Raw genomic sequence first — 19,247 nt, 5'->3', positions numbered from 1 at the left:
TAATTACTAAATCTTTAAATGACTCCCTATCTTGTACACATCTGCAGGAGGAGGGAGGGGATATTTTGGCAATATCCCACAGTGTTTATGCTCATCCTGTTCAATCACTTTCTACATTGTATCATTTAGTAACAATTGTATAAAACCCAATGATTCTTGATAATTACAATTCTTACCTTTGGTAGCATCCATTCCACCCACTGCATAAAGAGCCCCGACCGTGGATTTTCGTGGTTTGGTCCTAGGACTTTGCATCATCGATCTTCTTTCGGGTAAGAGATGGTATTTCATGGCTTCCATCAGAAGTTTCTGACACTCCAGATCATTGGTGAACATTGGGCTGTTTTCTAAATCTGCAAGTAACTGAACCCAAGATTTAGTCAGAAGCAGGAATCGCTTCTCATTTGGAAGGGCTGCCGACTGAACCTCCCGTTAACGCAGTCCACCCACAGCGACTGCATCAACTCATTAGCACAAAGCCAGGACACGTCCACTAATAAAAAAAAATGCTACTACTTGCTGACATCAAGCAGAGCTCCTGAAAACTTCCATAAGGACCTAAATGTCTATAAGAAAGCAGTAACGGCTGATTAAAAGATTCACATTAATTTAGAGGCCCAACTATGATTTTTTATTTATTTTTCTGATACAGAGCGCCAAATCCCCTGCCTAGGCAAAGAGTCACAGATGTGCCCTTCCTTACTTGTCCTCTTGGCTTGGCCCATCATGAAATGAGAGCCGCGTGCTGATCAGGTTTAAAAAACATGAATTTGCGATGCTCTGTCAGGAATTGTTCATGCTATATGTGTCTATGCAGCGCCACCCTGTGGTTGTGATGTAAATCACAGATGGGCTCGGGCATGTTACAGTGGGCTATTTAAACAGAGGACTGCTGACCACAGTCCCCTGTGATTGGTCTTTATTACCTCACTAGCTTTCTACATACTCCTGGATATCGGACCTTGGATTGCCCTGACATTGCCTCTGACTTCTGTTTCTGTTATTGACATTATTTCCTGGTTCTGCCTTGGTAATTTGGAATTTGTTTCTCATGCTTTGGTTCTGATGCTTTTTATGGTTTGGACCCTGGCTTGTACTTGTATCAGATCAGGTTCTTGTCTGGATCTGACCTGCTTTGTCTAACTATCCTTTCTATCTTCGTTTCTGTGCCTTAGCAAGGTAGGGGCCTTTGCCCAGTTGGAGGCCGCTGTTTATTGTGGGTTGTCCAAGAAGGCAGGGATGGTGGTAGGTTGTAGACTTGGGGATGCATGGACAGCTACAGTACCCTACGTGACAGAATCACAGGACATAGTTTTACTTTTTGCAGTGCTTGTTCCTTTTTGGAATGGATCCATTGGAGCAATGGAAGATAAGTACATGACAATTAAGCTCCTAAGCTCAGTCTAGTGGTAGCTGTATTTATATGTATACAATAAACTCCTACATTTTCTATAGTGGTGACTGTACCACTTTATGGGCCAGTCTGTAGAAGCTCCCACTAGGGGCAATGCTCTGTCAGATCTGGTCATCTCTAATGATGCAGAGCTTGTTGGAAATGTTACTGTTCGAGAAACACTTGGTCATAGTGACCACAATATAATTATATTCCCCCTAAACTATAAGAAGCAAACTCTGTCAGGCAGAGCCAGGACACTGAATTTCAAAAAGGCTAATTTCCCCGGGTTGAGGGCAGCATTTCAGGGCATAGACTGGGAGCAGCTACTGTCACATAATAATACTGAGGATAAATGGGAGAGCTTCTAATCCACATTGAGTAATTGTACAAAAAAATGTATCCCTTTAGGTAACAATTATAAACTGCTAAAATTAAACCCCCCACGGCTTACAGCTACTGTAAAAAAGCAATAAAAGACAAAAAGAGGGCATTTAAAAAATACAAATCTGAGGGGACAGCTGGAGCGTTTGAAGATTACAAAGGGCTTAATAAAATCTGTAAAAAGCAGATAAAATTTGCAAAAATAGAAAAAACTAACAGTAGGTGGCAAAAGAGTGCAAAACAAATCCCCAAAAATTCGTTAAAAATATAAATGCTAAAAAACCTAGGTTTGAGCAGGTAGGTCCCCTAAATAATGGTAAAGGGGAGGTAGTCACTGAAGATAAGGAAAAGGCACAGCTACTAAATGTATTTTTTGTAGCTCTGTATATACAAAAGAAGAGAAAGGAGCTGGTAATTATAGGCCAGTTAGTTTAACTTCTGTTGTGGGAAAAATATTTGAAGGACTCCTAAGGGACTATATACAGGAGTATGTGACTATAAATAATTGTAACCAATCGATTTTCATTTTGTGATTTTCCATATATCTTTAGGAATTTTGCCCCCTTTTTCAGTTGAATTTCTGTGGGATCTGTATTGATGTGACATATATTCTAAGGATCTTTAGGAGTCCGTTTGAAAGTAGCAGAATATTGGGGTTAACCTGTAAGCAATTGATCTCTTTATCGTGTGCGATCTCTATTTATTATTATTATTATATTTTTTTATATATCTGTCTCACCTAATCAGTTGGATTATAGTTCATCCCCTCCCTCTTCATAGCTGAGGGGGGCGACCCTGTATCGGCCATGTTGCCTCCCACATTATCGCATTAACAGGAGGGCGGGATTACTGCTTACTTTTGGTACGATGAAACCCGCAGTGAGATTATTTGCGTCTCACCATCCGGAAGTGTGGTGCGTTCCACGTTGGAACGCACCACCTACCGGAAGTGGTGTGCATTCCAGGCTGGAGCGCACCTCACAAACGGAAGTCCGGACGTCAGTGGCGCTATTGCAGCACATCAAATGCCAGCTATTTATGATAATATGGACATAAGTGTAAGTACCGTTGGCTTTTCTTTTAGTTTATCAATTCAGATTGTTATGTTCGGACTGAACTATTGACTGTGGTTTCCTTTATCTTTTAGGAGGAACCAGGTCATTCATACAATTGATCACATGTCTACTTCAGATATCTAAGTATCAACCAGCCCCACCTTCTTGGCGTGACCTGTCCCCTGTCCTCCACAGGTTTGGAGAAGTTGGGGTTGGGACAGTCACTGCCTTTGACTAGCTTTTTTTTTACCCTGTGTATGAACCCCCTGAGGAACCCAAATGCTGGGGGGAAACGCGTCGGTGTAACAGGGTATTTATTGGCGTTTAGAGCGTTTTAAGGTTATCCAGGGTAAGTATGGGGACGGAGGATCCCCACCATCAGGGGATACCTCCAGGCTCAGAATTAGTTAGGACCTAGGTAGGGAAAAAACCTTGCCTTGCATGGTTATATCCTCACATATACCTGCTCCTGGACCCAATGTTTATCTGAATAAGGATTGACCAATCAGGGTCTTTTTATAGATACCAAGTATATATTTTTTAAGGGTTCCAATATTTTTTTAGTTATTTTCTTTGCTCCTTTCCAACACATTCGGAAACCAGTTTTGCTCCCATTGTATATTTTTAACATAATATATATTATTATAGTTGTTATTTTTGCATACGTATGAGGGAGCTTATACAAAATGTATAACCCTGGAGGCTGCAAATATTAACGGCCATAAAGACTTGTGTTGTTGCCACTACCTGAGGAGGAAGCAGTGGGAGCCGGATGTAGGAGAGCAGCATTCCCAGGTCCCTCTGCCGCATCTGTATGTCATGTTTCACCCACTGCATTAGCGCCTGGAAAATGGTCTCCTCATCTGGGACGTTGATGTCATCATTTGTGAGCAGTTTGGCGATTTCAGTTGCCGGTAGAAGGAGAAATTCCTGATTCCGGATTACTTCAATAAAATGTTCCTGGAAAAAAAATATTATAGTGGTGCATAAAACAAAATAGAGGATTCAGCGCTCAGCTCCCAGTACTGACGTTTATATGTTCTGCTTTACTAGAAAAATGAGGAAGTAAAAGCAAAAATCATTCAAATTGAAAACGTAAAATAGAATTTTTATCATAAATGTGTTCATGAAAACAAACTGCTAGAAAAAAGTCAGAAAATACCACATTACCAGAAAATATGACCAGACTCATTGGCAGCCTGATTCCAGCGATGAGCTCCCTTCTCCTCCGTCTCTGCTCCCGACTGGACCACAAGTGTGATGTGCTGTGCAACAAGGTAGCAACTGCCGCCCAATAAGTCCATCAGTGGTCTCAGCAGAGGCACAGCCTGGTGCCATACTTTTATCATCACCGCTCAGACACCAACTTGCCAGCAGCAGTGATGTGCATATACAGTGCCTTGAAAAAGTTTTCATACCCCTTGAGCTTTTCCACATTTTTTCACGTAACACCCACAAACCTAATGTATTTTATGTGATAGACCAACACAAAGTAGCACGTCTGTGTGACGTGAAAAGAAAATGATACATGGTTATAAAAATTTTTAATAAATAAAAATCTGAAAAGTGTGGCTTGAATTTCTATTCAGCCTCCTTTACTCTGATACCTGTAAATATAATCCAGCATGACCAATTGCCTTCAGAAGTCACCTGATTAGTACATCGAGTCCACCTGTGTGTAATGTCTTCTCAGTATAACTCCAGCTGCTCTGTGAAGGACTCAGAGGTTTGATAAAGAACATAAGCGATCAAACAGCATCATGAAGACCAAGGAACACACCAGACAGGTCAAGGATAAAGTTGTGGAGAAGTGTAATGCAGGGTTAGGTATAAAAAAAATATCCCAATCTCTGAACAACTCACGGGGCACTGTTCAATTCATCATGTGAAAATGGAAGGAGTATGGCAAAACTGCAAACCTACCAAGACAAGGCCATCCACCTAAACTGACAGCCCAAGCAAGGAGAGCACTAATTAGAGAATCGGCCAAGAGCCCCATAGTCACTCTGGAGGAGCTGCAGAGATCCACAGCTCAGGTGGGAGAATATGTCTAAAGGACAACTATTAGTCGTGCACTCCACAAATCTGGCCTTGATAGAGTGGCAAGAAGAAAGCCAGTTTCGAAAGCCATAGGAAGTCCTGTCTGCAGTTTCCACAAGCCATGTAGAGGACACAGCAAACATGTGGAAGAAGGTGGTCTGATTAGTGGAGACCAAAGTTGAACTTTTTGGCCTCAATGCAAAACGCTATGTGTGTAGAAAATGAACCCTGCACATCACCCTGAACACCATCCCCATCGTGGGAAATGGTGGTGGCAGCGTAATACTGGAGGGAGGCTTTTATTCAGAGAAACTGGTCAGATAAGATGGAAAGATGGATGGAGCTAAATACAGGGCAATCCTGGAAGAAAACCTGGTAGAGGCTGCAAAAGACTTGAGAATGGGGCGGACGTTCACCTTCCGGCAGGACAACAACCATCAACATCCAGCCAGAGCTACAATGGAAGGGTTTAGATCAAAGCATCATCATGTGTTAGAACGGCCCAGCCACCGTCCAGACCTAAATCCCATTGAGAACCTGTGGAAAGACTTCAAACCTCAGATGCTCTCCATCCAATCTGACTGAGCGCGAGCTCTTCTGCAAAGAGGATAGGGCACAAATTTCAGTTTGTAGATGTGCAAAGCTGGTAGAGATCGACCCCAAAAGACTTGTGGGTATAACTGCAGTGAAAGGTGGTCCTACAAAGTACTGACTTGGCGGGATGAATACAAACACACGTTGTACTTTCAGGATTTTCATTTACTAAACATTTTGAAAGCCAAGTATCATTTTCTATTCACTTCACACAGATTTGTACTTTGTCTATCAAAAAAAATCCCAATAAATTACATTTTAAGTTTATGTGTGTAACGGGAAAAAATGTGGGAAAAGTTGAAGAGAGTGTGAATACTTTTTCAAGGTACTTCACACTGTTCCAGCAGGGAATGGAAGCAGAAGAGAAAAGAGCTCAGCAAAAGGAACTGAAGTGCAGGTGACAGGTGAGTCTTATATTTTTTTTTCCTCTCCGCCATGCCTGCAGTGATGGCCAGTTCGCAGTGTTCGTCAGTGAACACATGCGGGCTGCCATCTTGACTCACAAGTCCGGTGATGCACAGGTAAGCCCTTACCTGTGCCTGTGCCGCGAGCCGGTCTGAAACAAATGCAGTCACCGGGAGCAGACAGTTCCGAGATGAAGGCCCCCGGCGGCTGTTCTCGGAACTGCCTGCTCCCAGTGACCGCACTTGTTTCAGACCGGCTCGCGGCACAGGTAAGGGCTTACCTGTGCATCGCGGAACTTGTGAGTTAAGATGGCAGCCGGCATGTTTTTTTCGCTGGCGAACACTGCGAACTGGCCATCACTGCATGCTTGTTCACATCGTAAGAGCTTTCTGGTCAGAAAGAAACGATTTAAACAGGTCTTTTGGTATCTGGCTTGAAAAAGCTATTTTTGAACAAATATATTGGAATATTTGAATAATACATAACACCATAACCAGTATTATACAAGGTATATTCTTATATAGAGACAGTATTACATTACTGTATGTTCTTGTACACAGGAGCAGTATTATAGTAGTTATATTATAGTACACAGGAGCAGTATTATAGTAGTTATATTATAGTACATAGGAGCAGTATTATAGTAGTTATATTCTTGTACATAGGAGCAGTATTATAGTAGTCATATTCTTGTACATAGGAGGCAGTATTATAGTAGTTATATTCTTGTACATAGGAGCAGTATTATAGTAGTTATATTCTTGTACATAAGAGGCAGTATTATAGTAGTTATAGTCTTGTACATAAGAGGCAGTATTATAGTAGTTATATTCTTGTACATAGGAGCAGTATTATAGTAGTTATTTTCTTGTACATAGGAGCAGTATTATAGTAGTTATATTCCTGTACATAGGAGCAGTATTATAGTAGTTATATTCTTGTACATAGAAGCAGTATTATAGTAGTTATATTCTTGTACATAAGAGGCAGTATTATAGTAGTTATAGTCTTGTACATAGGAGCAGTATTATAGTAGTTATATTCCTGTACATAGGAGCAGTATTATAGTAGTTATATTCTTGTACAGAGGAGCAGTATTATAGTAGCTATATTCCTGTACATAGGAGCAGTATTATAGTAGTTATATTCTTGTACATAGGAGCAGTATTATAGTAGTTATATTCTTGTACATAGGAGGCAGTATTATAGTAGTTATATTCTTCTACATAGAAGCAGTATTATAGTAGCTATATTCTTGTACATAGGAGCAGTATTATAGTAGCTATATTCTTGTACATAGGAGCAGTATTATAGTAGTTATATTCCTGTACATAGGAGGCAGTATTATAGTAGCTATATTCTTGTACATAGAAGCAGTATTATAGTAGTTATATTCTTGTACATAGGAGCAGTATTATAGTAGTTATATTCCTGTATATAGGAGGCAGTATTATAGTAGTTATATTCTTGTACATAGGAGGCAGTATTATAGTAGTTATATTCTTGTACACAGGAGCAGTATTATAGTAGTTATATTCCTGTACATAGGAGGCAGTATTATAGTAGTTATATTCTTGTACATAGGAGCAGTATTATAGTAGTTATATTCTTGTACATAGGAGCAGTATTATAGTAGTTATATTCTTGTACATAGGAGCAGTATTAAAGTAGTTATATTCTGTACATAGGAGGCAGTATTATAGTAGTTATATTCTTGTACATAGGAGGCAGTATTATAGTAGTTATATTCTTGTACATAGGAGCAGTATTATAGTAGTTATATTCCTGTACATAGGAGGCAGTATTATAGTAGTTATATTCCTGTACATAGGAGGCAGTATTATAGTAGTTATATTCTTGTACATAGGAGCAGTATTATAGTAGAAATATATACTTGTACATAGGAGGCAGTATTATAGTAGTTATATTCTTGTACATAGGAGCAGTATTATAGTAGTTATATTCCTGTACATAGGAGGCAGTATTATAGTAGTTATATTCTTGTACATAGGAGCAGTATTATAGTAGTTATATTATTGTACATAGGAGCAGTATTATAGTAGTTATATTCTTGTACATAGGAGCAGTATTATAGTAGTTATATTCTTGTACATAGGAGCAGTATTATAGTAGTTATATTCTTGTACATAGGAGCAGTATTATAGTAGTTATATTCTTGTACATAGGAGCAGTATTATAGTAGTTATATTCTGTACATAGGAGGCAGTATTATAGTAGTTATATTCTTGTACATAGGAGCAGTATTATAGTAGTTATATTCTTGTACATAGGAGGCAGTATTATAGTAGTTATATTCTTGTACACAGGAGCAGTATTATAGTAGTTATATTCTTTGAAAATTTTCTTTTTATTGAGAAAATAGCAGAAATGACGTATTGCTACATCCTGCCGTATCATATAAAATGACAATCAAAATGACAATCCAAAGACAATCAAAAGCGCACACCGCTTAAAACATACAAATCTGGTCCCGGACACAGGCCTGAACATAGTTCCATGCATAAATAACAGTACATTAAAGATGCTCAACGCACAGGTACCGACAGTATAATCACATCACATTATGGTAATACGATATGGCAAATACTTGATAGCCCTTAAAATGTACACTAGTCTTGCAGCATGTCTATTGAATCAAATAACACAAGAATGTAGGGACAGGAGGGAGGGTAAGGAAGGAGGGGGGGGGGGAAGAAGGGGAAAGGGAGGAGAAATTAAGGGGGAAAAACTAAGAAACAACAATCCATCCATGACACTTGTACATACGTAGCTCTTCAATCAAAGGAAGTACATGACGCAGATGTAGGCATATAAGCAGGTACTAAATATCTTCAGCACAGACACACTCCAGGCTATCTGGCAACAACGCGCAAGTATTACTCCGCCTAACGTTCTTCTTGGTTAAGTGCATCTAGGAGGCACAGACGAATCGTCCCTAAATAGAAACCATGGTGACCACAGCTTGACATACTTATTGTGGTTCCTGTCCTCCCAACTCGCAAGCTCCTCCATACGACATATATGGTCTACTTTTTTCAGCCATGCCTCCACTGAGGGGGGTTCCGTACTCAACCAGTGCTGTGGGATAAGTACTCTCGCGGCCTGGAGTAATTGGGTGGTCAAGCATCTCTTTAAGGGAGAGAAAGAGGGAGTTGGGAGCCACAGGAGCACAAGGGTAGGAGGCACCACAATATTGACTTTTGTTATCTTCTGAATAGAGGATAAAACCCCCTCCCAATATGGCCGTATTTTAGGACAGAACCAGAAGATGTGAGACAGAGTCCCCACCTCCTCCAGACATCGCCAACACTTGTCGTCCTGTCTCATGCCCCTAATGAACATTTGCTTTGGAGTTAAATACCACTGGGTAAGAACTTTATATGTGTGCTCTTGCACTCTGGTGCACCTTGAAAAGCCGTGAGAGTGTGCGTGTATTCTCATAATGTCAGTTTCACTCAGCTCTAATCCAAGTTCAGCAGCCCAGTGTCTCAGATATTGCGGCATTCCAGGGGACCGGGGATTAACCAAGGCCAAATAGCATAGGGAGATCAGCTTGCGCGGAAAGGACTCACATGTCAATATTTTCTCAAACCATGACTGAGTAGGCTTGTGTCTGCTGCTTGCAATAAGTGGCTTGGAGACTGAATTGAGCTCTATTAGTTCCAAGAAATTGCCCGAGTTAATAAGGGTGTGCAATGGATGATGAGCTTGTATGTCACCTGAGGACGCCCCTAAAAACTCCCCAGTTGTGAACCTACGCAGTCTTTGCCATGTCGCAGCTATTTGTTTAGAATTTGGCCTTACAGCAAAAGGAAGGAGGTCAGCTGGCATAGAGGGAGAAGGGTTGTTTAAGAGGTTAAGTTTGCCAGATACCTGTTGAATTACAGAGGCAGTGCCTCTAAGCAAAATTTGTGACCTGAGATTGGAGGAAGTGAGACCCCATAGACCCGCTCTCTGGACAGGGGAGAGTTGGGCCATCTCCAGTTCACGACCCCAAGTATAGAGTTTAGTAGCATGTAATTGAATCCATCTTTTCAGGTGTATCGCCTGATAATATAAATGTGCGTCCGGTAACCCAAAACCCCCCGTACCCTTACGTTGTATCAGTCTGCTATGTGCCAATCTTGCTGACTTTCCCCCCCATAAAAAAGTTCTAAATAATCTCCTGACCTGGCAGAAAAAAGACATAGGTAGAAAAATGGGTAACATCTGCATTGCATAGAGGAGCTTGGGCATAATGAAGGCCTTTAAAAGATTCTTCCTACCCATCCAAGACACATACGGGATTTTAAGTGAGTGGAGCTGTTTTTGTATCTCGCTCAAGAGGGGCTGGTAGTTTAAGCTAAAGGTTTGGTCTAGATCTGCTGGTAATTTAATACCTAAGTAGGAAAGATGAGAACCCTGCCAAATAAACGGGGTTGTGCCCTTCAGAGAGGAAACCACTTTGCTTGGTGCCGAAACGTTCAGCGCCTCTGACTTTGTATAGTTAACTTTGAAATTAGAGATCCTCCCATACAGTTCAAAAAGGGATAGAAGATGCGGAAAGGCCTCGACAGGGTTCGTGAGCATAACCAAAAGGTCGTCCGCATAAGCGGCATTTATATATTCAGCAGAACTACCTCCGACCCTTAGGCCTTTTATACCAGGGTGTTCTCTTATAGCTTGAAGCAGTGTCTCCATTACCATAACATATAATGTAGGTGACAGAGGACAACCTTGACGGGTCCCATTCGTAATCGGAAATGGTTGAGAGAGCGTACCATTCACCCTTATGCGGGCACTAGGCTCATGGTATAAAGACATGACCGCGTTTTGGAATTGCTCCGGGAAACCAAATTTATGTAAGGTTTTCCTCATATAGTCCCAGCTCACCCTGTCAAAGGCCTTTTCCGCATCCACACCCAGAAGGACTAGTGAGGCCTTTTCCTTTTTTGCTAACTGCATTGCTGACAGAACCCTACACGAGTTCTGGTTTCCCTCTCTTCCAGGCACAAACCCGGCCTGGTCCGGATGAATCAACTTAGTCAGAAGGGGAGCGAGGCGTAAAGCCAGCAACTTCGCCCAAATTTTCACGTCAACATTAAGAAGTGAAATCGGCCTGTAGCTGCCGCACTGGTTCGGGTCTTTACCCGCCTTTGGTAGGATTGTGACTGTCGCCTCTAGCGATTGCTTATGGAGGGTGGAGCCCTCCAAAAGGGAATTGTACCAAGTGACTAAGCGCGGGGACAGAACTGCTGAAAAATTTTTATAGTACCCCACAGAATACCCATCGGGTCCCGGGCATTTCCCCATTGGCATGGAGCTCAGGATTTTCCCTACCTCCTCCAATGAGACTGGGGCAGTGAGTTGCTCCTTATCTTTACTCTCTAATTTGGGCAAATTAAGACCCTTCAAAAATGCATCAGACGCCTCTGCAATAGTGGCTTCCGTGTCCCCTTCCGGGCACTTGAGGCCATAAAGCATACTATAGAAGTTATGGAATTCTGCAGCAATTTCTGAGGTTTTGTGCAGCAGCTTGCCATTTTTATTTTTAATACCCGCTATGTAGGAAGCATCTTTTCTCTGCTTAAGGAGCGCCGCCATAAGCTTCGTCCCCTTGTCCCCATGGGCATAAAAACGGAACTGGGCATACTGGTAAGACTTTGCCTGATGATAGTTGAGGTGGTCTTTTAATTTTTTCCTAGCTAATGCCAGCTCTTGCTGGGCCTCAATAGTTTTAGTTTTCTTATGCAGAGATTCTAAGGTTGTTATCTGCTCTAACAGTGTGTGAAAATTTTTTTGTCTTTCTTTCTTTTTTCTGCTGCCTAAAGCAATCAGCTCCCCTCTTATGACCGCCTTATGCGTCTCCCATACCGTGGCGACAGAGACGTCATCCGTGGTGTTCTCCTTAAAGAATTGTTGTATCTTTGCTTCTATGTCTCTCACCACTTCCACATCATCCAGCAAGGTTTCATTCAGTCTCCATTGCCTGGCAGGCTGAGGAAGGTCAGAGAACACCACGGATGTCGTCACAGGGGCGTGATCAGACACCGTCATGGGCTCAATGGTGGAGCTACTTACCAATCCAGCGTGGATATCAGAAATAAAGATATAATCTAGCCTGGAATAAGCCTTGTGTGGGGCTGAAAAGAATGTGTAATCCAAATCTGTAGGGTGGGTCAGACGCCAGGTGTCCAATAAGTGAGCCCCTGCTAAGTGCTTGTTAATCCTGCCAATGGCTGCTTGAGTCAACTGAGAGGAGCGATCAGAAGCATCCATTAGTGGGTTCAAAGCCACATTGAGGTCTCCCCCCACCAGACAGATACCCTCTGCAAAAGCCGTCAATTTAGACAGTGTAGGCCTCAGCCATAACCCTTGGCCCCGATTAGGGCTATACAGACTTGCTAGTGTTACCAGAGTAGTCCCTATCCTACCCTTTATGAATATATAGCGTCCCTCCGGATCAGACATAGAGGAAATAAGGGAGAAGGGAACTTTTTTGGAGATGGCAATCCCCGCGCCCCTGGAAGCTTTAACATGAGAGCTGATGAACCACTGACTGAAGTAAGCCTGAGAGAGTTTGGGAACATGTCCTAGCTTCAGATGCAATTCTTGAAAGAAACAGATATCTGTGTGCCTTTTCTTTAGCAATCTGATTACCTGCGAGCGCTTTTGGGGGGTGTTAAACCCCCTCACATTGAATGAGGTGCAGTTAACTGCAGCCATACTTGTAATGAGATATGCACACAGCTGCGTACACTGTAATATGCGTACATGGATAGGAAAACAGGGGGAAACAAACAAAATAACGCCTTGCCATAAGCAAGATCCTTTGTACCCTTGAGCAAGAGGGTTGTGAGCAATGACAACATGAGGACTTCTTCAAGCCCAAGGTAAACAAAGGAGATGATGGAACTCCATGTAGGAGCTAGGGAACCGCCGGTGACAAAGTGGTAGCAGGCTGACATGCTCAGTGTCAGGCAGTACTGCTCCAGGTCACAAATCGGCTTTTCCGCCCCACAAAGTGTGCCAAACAGATATCACATTTGTGTGGACAAGCCACTATTCTGACTACTAAGGTGAATCTAGTTGTTTAAACCAGGTATCACACAGTATTATCTTATATGACATATGCACCCTCTGAGTGCCAGCTTAAAAGAAAGCACTGCAAACCGAACTTCTATGGGGACCACCCATATTAACAGTAAACGCATATAACTTTCCAACATAGGCCAGCAAAGCCTCAACCGCCCTTATTTTAAGTGCGCTCCTGACACATATTGGGCAGAAGCTGGGGGGCCCGCATTAACAAAGACCCACATACAACCTGCTGCGAATGTTCAGGTAATTCTTTGTTTAGCTTTTGGGCCTTTTCTTGCTGGCACCTTCGACCACCTGGAGCTTTCAGGGAGTTCTGGAAGCGGGACGCCAGTGTCCGCCGAGGGCAGCCATGATGGTATGTCCTGTGGCGTGGTGTTAAGCAGCTCCCAGGCCGCCGGCAGATCACTGGGGGTCCGGATCGTGCACCTCCTGCCGTCTCTGGAGAAGGTGAGCCCGAAGGGAAAGAGCCACTTGAAGGGGATCTTGCTGTGGCGTAGGATCTCGGTGACAGGCCGCAGGATTCTTCTTTTATTCAGGGTTGAAGGCGCGAGGTCCTGGAACAGGAGGATCTTGTTGCCCTCGTATTTTACTTCTCCTTTTTCTCTAGCCGCTTTAAAAATCGCAGCGGTATCTACGTACCGCAAGAGTCCGCAGACTACATCACGAGGGGGTTCCCCCTCCCTGGGTTTAGGCCGCAGCGAGCGGTGAATGCGCTCAATTGTGACTGCAGACGCACCTTCAGGGCCCAACAGGGACGTGAAAATGGCCGACGCTGCTGCAGGGAGGTCCTCGTGTGTTACCGCTTCTAGTAAGCCTCTGAAGCGTACGTTTTTGCGCCTGCTCCTGTTCTCCTGATCTTCGATCAGTGCATAAGCATGGTCCAGGGAAGACAGGTAGGCATAACTGTTGTCTCCCAACACGCGGGCATGTTCCAAGATGGCCCCCTGTGTAGCTTCAAGCCTCTCGACTCTATGGCCGATATGTTTAATGTCCTCTTTAATCTCAGTGAGCTCCTGCATCACCGGCTGGATTACTGACATGAGCGCTTGCTGCAGGAACTGCTTAGAGATGGGTTCAGCTGCTTCAGCTTGCGATCCCTGAGAGCCCTCAGTGCACGGGCTATCCGCTCTCTCAGCTTCCTCCATGCCGTCTTCAGGATCCGGCGGCGCCATCTTAGGCCGCTCAGCTACCGGAGCTGCAGATCGCTTATTAAAGAATTTCTCCATTTCGGAGGGTCCCCGGTCTTGCTTGAGGTGTTCAGGACGGTCTCCGGGTATATATCTGCCGATCTTCCCCATAATTCTGTAGTCAGGATGCGAAATAAACCACTTTGTAAGGTTATGAAGAGGAGAGCTCTCTTCACATGCAGCCGGTCAGGACGCTGGTCAAGCCCCGCCTCTATAGTAGTTATATTCTTGTACATAGGAGCAGTATTATAGTAGTTATATTCTTGTACATAGGAGGCAGTATTATAGTAGTTATATTCTTGTACATAGGAGCAGTATTATACTAGTTATATTCTTGTACATAGGAGCAGTATTATAGTAGTTATATTCTTGTACATAGGAGGCAGTATTATAGTAGTTATATTCTTGTACATAGGAGCAGTATTATACTAGTTATATTCTTGTACATAGGAGCAGTATTATAGTAGTTATATTCTAGTACATAGGAGCAGTATTATAGTAGTTATATTCTTGTACATAGCAGGCAGTATTATAGTAGTTATATTCTTGTACATAGGAGCAGTATTATAGTAGTTATAGTCTTGTACATAGGAGGCAGTATTATAGTAGTTATATTCTTGTACATAGGAGCAGTATTATAGTAGTTATAGTCTTGTACATAGGAGCAGTATTATAGTAGTTATAGTCTTGTACATAGGAGGCAGTATTATAGTAGTTATATTCTTGTACATAGGAGCAGTATTATAATAATTATATTTTGTATTATTGGTGAAGCTAAGTATAAGGCCTCTTTCACACATAGTGTATTTTCACAGACCACTGTCCATGAAAACCCGTCCTGCTGAGTGCACGAGTACATGGCGTCCTTGGTTGCTATGACGCCGTGCGCTTCGTGTCGCCGCCATTGTACATTAATACACTCATATATATCATACAAGTACTCCAGTGCACAGCTGCGGCAGCATGAAGAGCACATCATCATAGCAACTAATGACGCCGTGTGCTCATTCACTCAGCAGGACGGCAGGACAGGATTTCATGGACCGTGGCCTGTAAAAATCCACGTATGTGTGAATGAAGCCTAACACTCAGTATTGCCCCCCCCCCCTCTTTCTTTGCCATTTTCATTGTAGCACAATACAGGATTTCAGAGATGAATAATGTAATGCTGTATATCATTATGTAGTTCATTTTTGCATCCTCCGTAATTAACCGCTCCGGACTATCCCATTGTCAGCTCCTTTGTCGTTTTTCCAGTGTTGGTTTGTTGATGGCGCTTTACACGACACATCACATATTATAGGTGACGTCTATCTGATCGTCATCCCTCTCTGCCGGCCGCCCGCAGGGCATCCTTGACCCCAGGGATAAGATTCACAGCCGCTCTCTCTATAATCACTCTCTGCTGTTACATTGTTACTTTTTTTTTGCAACATTCTTCTCGCTTTATAAAGTCTTTGTTTCAATTTCAATTTTAATGATTAATTCCTGGCTTTGTTCTTATTCCTTAGACCTAAATGTAAATGAAATCACTGAATGCAGTCTGTGGGATGTAACTGTATTAATACAATAGGTAATGTAATAGTAATAATATGATAATTATGCTATTGTTGTGCACTGTAAATATGTCATGTTTCCTGTATTCAGAAGCATTGCTTTTTCTCTGTCTTATGTCATGTTCCGATGGGAGTACAAGGAAGGCTACATGAATGTAACACTGAGTAGATGGGAGGCAGTAGTGTGTACAAAACCACAGCAAAATGTCTGCTTGCTTCCAGCAGGTGTAGATTTGTGCTAAATTTGGGCCATTTTCCTACTCAACCCTTCCTTTTTTTTCTTGCCACTTTTGAAAGAGCTCCAGGAAAAATCTCTGCTTGTCCGCCTGCGGATAATGATGGTGCCGCAGAAGAAATGAGGAACGGAAGATCTTACGGCGTCTTTTCGCTGTTTTATAATATTTGACATAAATATTAAGAGACGAGTTTTAGCAGAATCTTCTTGGTGAACGGTAATCCGGGAAAACATGGAATTGGCGCTCCGCGTCTCGTGTAATTTCTCAAATGTCATCTTGGTATTTAATGTTTTACTGTTTCTCCTTGTGACATTTCAGGGAATGGAACAAAGTTTTCTCAGTTTCTGAACTGGAAAATCCAGGAAGGTTCAGTTCTGTCTGGGGACGGAGGAAGGTTTCTCTTTATTTATGCCCTTTATCGGCTTCACAGTCATAATACGACCCCAGCCCCTCCGAGGCGTAAGGCCCCGTCTTAGAAGAATGGAGGGGGAGGGGAGCACTGTATCACCTTCAATGTAAGGGGCAGCCGTGGATCTCCCTGTGATCAGCTCCATGAGGGCCAAGCAAAGAACCTTGCAAAATATGAATATTTTCTGCATTGTAATGTCACAGAATGAATATGCATACAGCATTACATGGGACTGCAGGTACCACAGCCGTATCTGTACACAGTATTTACTGTTACACAGGACTGCAGGCAACACTTACTATATTTTCTGCGCTCATTACAAAACGATACATAGGACTGCAGGAAACACCTACAGCAATATCTATATGTATTATATAAGGCCGCTGGTAACACCTACTGTATTATCTGCACTCATATATACTGCTACATAGGACTGCAGGTGACATCTACATTATATGCACTCAGAGTTATCATTGTGTTATCTGTGGTGTTACATAGGACTGCAGGTGACATCTACTACATTATCTGTACTCAGAGAGTTATCACTGTGTTATCTGTGGTGTTACATAGGACTGCAGGTGACATCTACTACACTATCTGTACTCAGAGAGTTATCACTGTGTTATCTGTGGTGTTACATAGGACTGCAGGTGACATCTACTACATTATCTGTACTCAGAGAGATATCACTGTGTTATCTGTGGTGTTACATAGGACTGCAGGTGACATCTACTACATTATCTGTACTCAGAGTTATCATTGTGTTATCTGTGGTGTTTAAATAGGACTGCAGGTGATATCTACTACATTATCTGTACTCAGAGAGTTATAACTGTGTATCTGTGGTGTTACATAGGACTGCAGGTGACATCTACATTATATGCACTCAGAGTTATCATTGTGTTATCTGTGGTGTTACATAGGACTGCAGGTGACATCTACTACATTATCTGTACTCAGAGAGTTATCACTGTGTTACCTGTGGTGTTACATAGGACTGCAGGTGACATCTACTACACTATTTGTACTCAGAGAGTTATCACTGTGTTATCTGTGGTGTTACATAGGACTGCAGGTGATATTTACTACATTATCTGTACTCAGAGAGCTATCGCTGTGTTATCTGTGGTGTTACATAGGACTGCAGGTGACATCTACATATATGCACTCAGAGTTATCACTGTGTTATCTGTGGTGTTACATAGGACTGCAGGTGATATTTACTACATTATCTGTACTCAGAGAGTTATCACTATGTTATCTGTGGTGTTACATAGGACTGCAGGTGACATCTACTACATTATCTGTACTCAGAGAGTTATCACTGTGTTATCTGTGGTGTTACATAGGACTGCAGGTGACATCTACTACATTATCTGTACTCAGAGAGTTATCACTGTGTTATCTGTGATGTTACATAGGACTGCAGGTGACATGTACTACAATATCTGTACTCAGAGAGTTATCACTGTGTTATCTGTGGTGTTACATAGGACTGCAGGTGACATGTACTACATTATCTGTACTCGGAGAGCTATCGCTGTGTTATCTGTGGTGTTACATAGGACTGCAGGTGACATCTACATTATCTGTACTCAGAGAGCTATCGCTGTGTTATCTGTGGTGTTACATAGGACTGCAGGTGACATGTACTACAATATCTGTACTCAGAGAGTTATCACTGTGTGATCTGTGGGTTACATAGGACTGCATATTGTGTTCCTTGTCTGTGTGTCCAGCAGTGTTGGACGTCTCTTTTTTCTTGTGTTTTTGAAAAGCTGCTAATTTAGAAAGACAAACAGGCAGATGTCTGGAGCGAGTCTGCGGCGGTGCGATGTGCTGCGGCTTCCTGTCTGCTATCTCCTGGGGTCTGATGTTTGATACAAGTAACTATTTTCATGCTTTCCAAAAGGATTTCACTTCCTGCCTTTATAATGGAGGTCACGGAGGAGGCAGGATGTGCTGTAGATGTTTGCGATGGTGTCTGTATGTCCGTCCTTGGTGTCAGGGCTCCTCCGTGTACAGGGTCCCAGGGTATCGGCGCCATGTGGCGAGGTCCTTACTGCCCGAATGTCCTTGTTTAAAGGCTCCTTGTCATTTCCTAGGTCACATTCATGACCTTTTAAGAACCCAGGGAAAAAATGTTTACTTGACATCATCCTGTCTTCTGTAAGTCACTGTAAATGAAACATACCGAATCTTTCTAGTGCTTGCTGTCAGTGAATGTGAAGATTTATTTACATTCCAAACATAATATAGGATGTCCTGCGCTAATCTTTTTATTGACTGCAGATTGGGGCAATAAACTGTGAACTGAATACAGCAGCAGAAATGTTTCCTGTCCCGGACCCAAGGGACATGTTTACTGTCACATTGTTACAAGCCATTAGGACAGGCAGACATGTAGCCACTGCTCTAACCTTCAGCTGCATGAGCGCACTAGGTGACTGTTTCCATTTACTGACAGTAAGTGCAAATCTTCCCTCATCATATTATAAACATTTTTATTGTAATTGACAAACTCTGCTTGACTGTGACTGTTGGTAGCACATATTAATTCACTGAGCACCACAACCAATGACCTAAATGAGATCATATCGGACCATGGCGGTCCCACCTGTACAGAAAGCAGAATCAAGCAGGTAAAAAAAAAACTTCATCCACAATACTGGCACACAGCTGAATCTTACCATAGTGTAACTGTGAGCCACCCGCAGAGCTCCACGCAGCCTTGTGCATCCCCAATGACCGAATGCCCAGGCAATTAGAGGGATGAAGCTGCTTCATAAGAAAGTTACAGCAAACTTCTATAACTTGGGAAAGCTGAAGAAGGCAAGCGGCGGCCAGCAAGCTCTCTATGGTGTCTTCCTTGAGTTCTAACATACCT

The 19,247-nt window shown here is 42.6% G+C and overlaps 1 protein-coding gene across 1 annotated transcript in view; it reads right to left on the bottom strand.

Annotated features, from left to right (window-relative positions):
* The window catches only part of LOC122919777 (kelch-like protein 4), an 83,848-nt gene extending 64,605 nt beyond the window's left edge, over positions 1-19,243 (bottom strand). The window contains 5 exon segments of the mRNA XM_044268961.1: positions 177-363; positions 3,580-3,792; positions 19,051-19,076; positions 19,079-19,105; positions 19,108-19,243. Coding sequence (XP_044124896.1) covers positions 177-363; positions 3,580-3,792; positions 19,051-19,076; positions 19,079-19,105; positions 19,108-19,243 — 589 coding nt within the window.
* Positions 19,244-19,247: the final 4 nt, after the last annotated feature.

The sequence above is a fragment of the Bufo gargarizans genome, chromosome 9 (genome assembly GCF_014858855.1).
Source record: "Bufo gargarizans isolate SCDJY-AF-19 chromosome 9, ASM1485885v1, whole genome shotgun sequence".
Lineage (NCBI taxonomy): Eukaryota > Metazoa > Chordata > Amphibia > Anura > Bufonidae > Bufo > Bufo gargarizans.
Note: the sequence above shows the minus strand (reverse complement) of the source record. Positions and strands in the feature narration are given on the sequence as shown.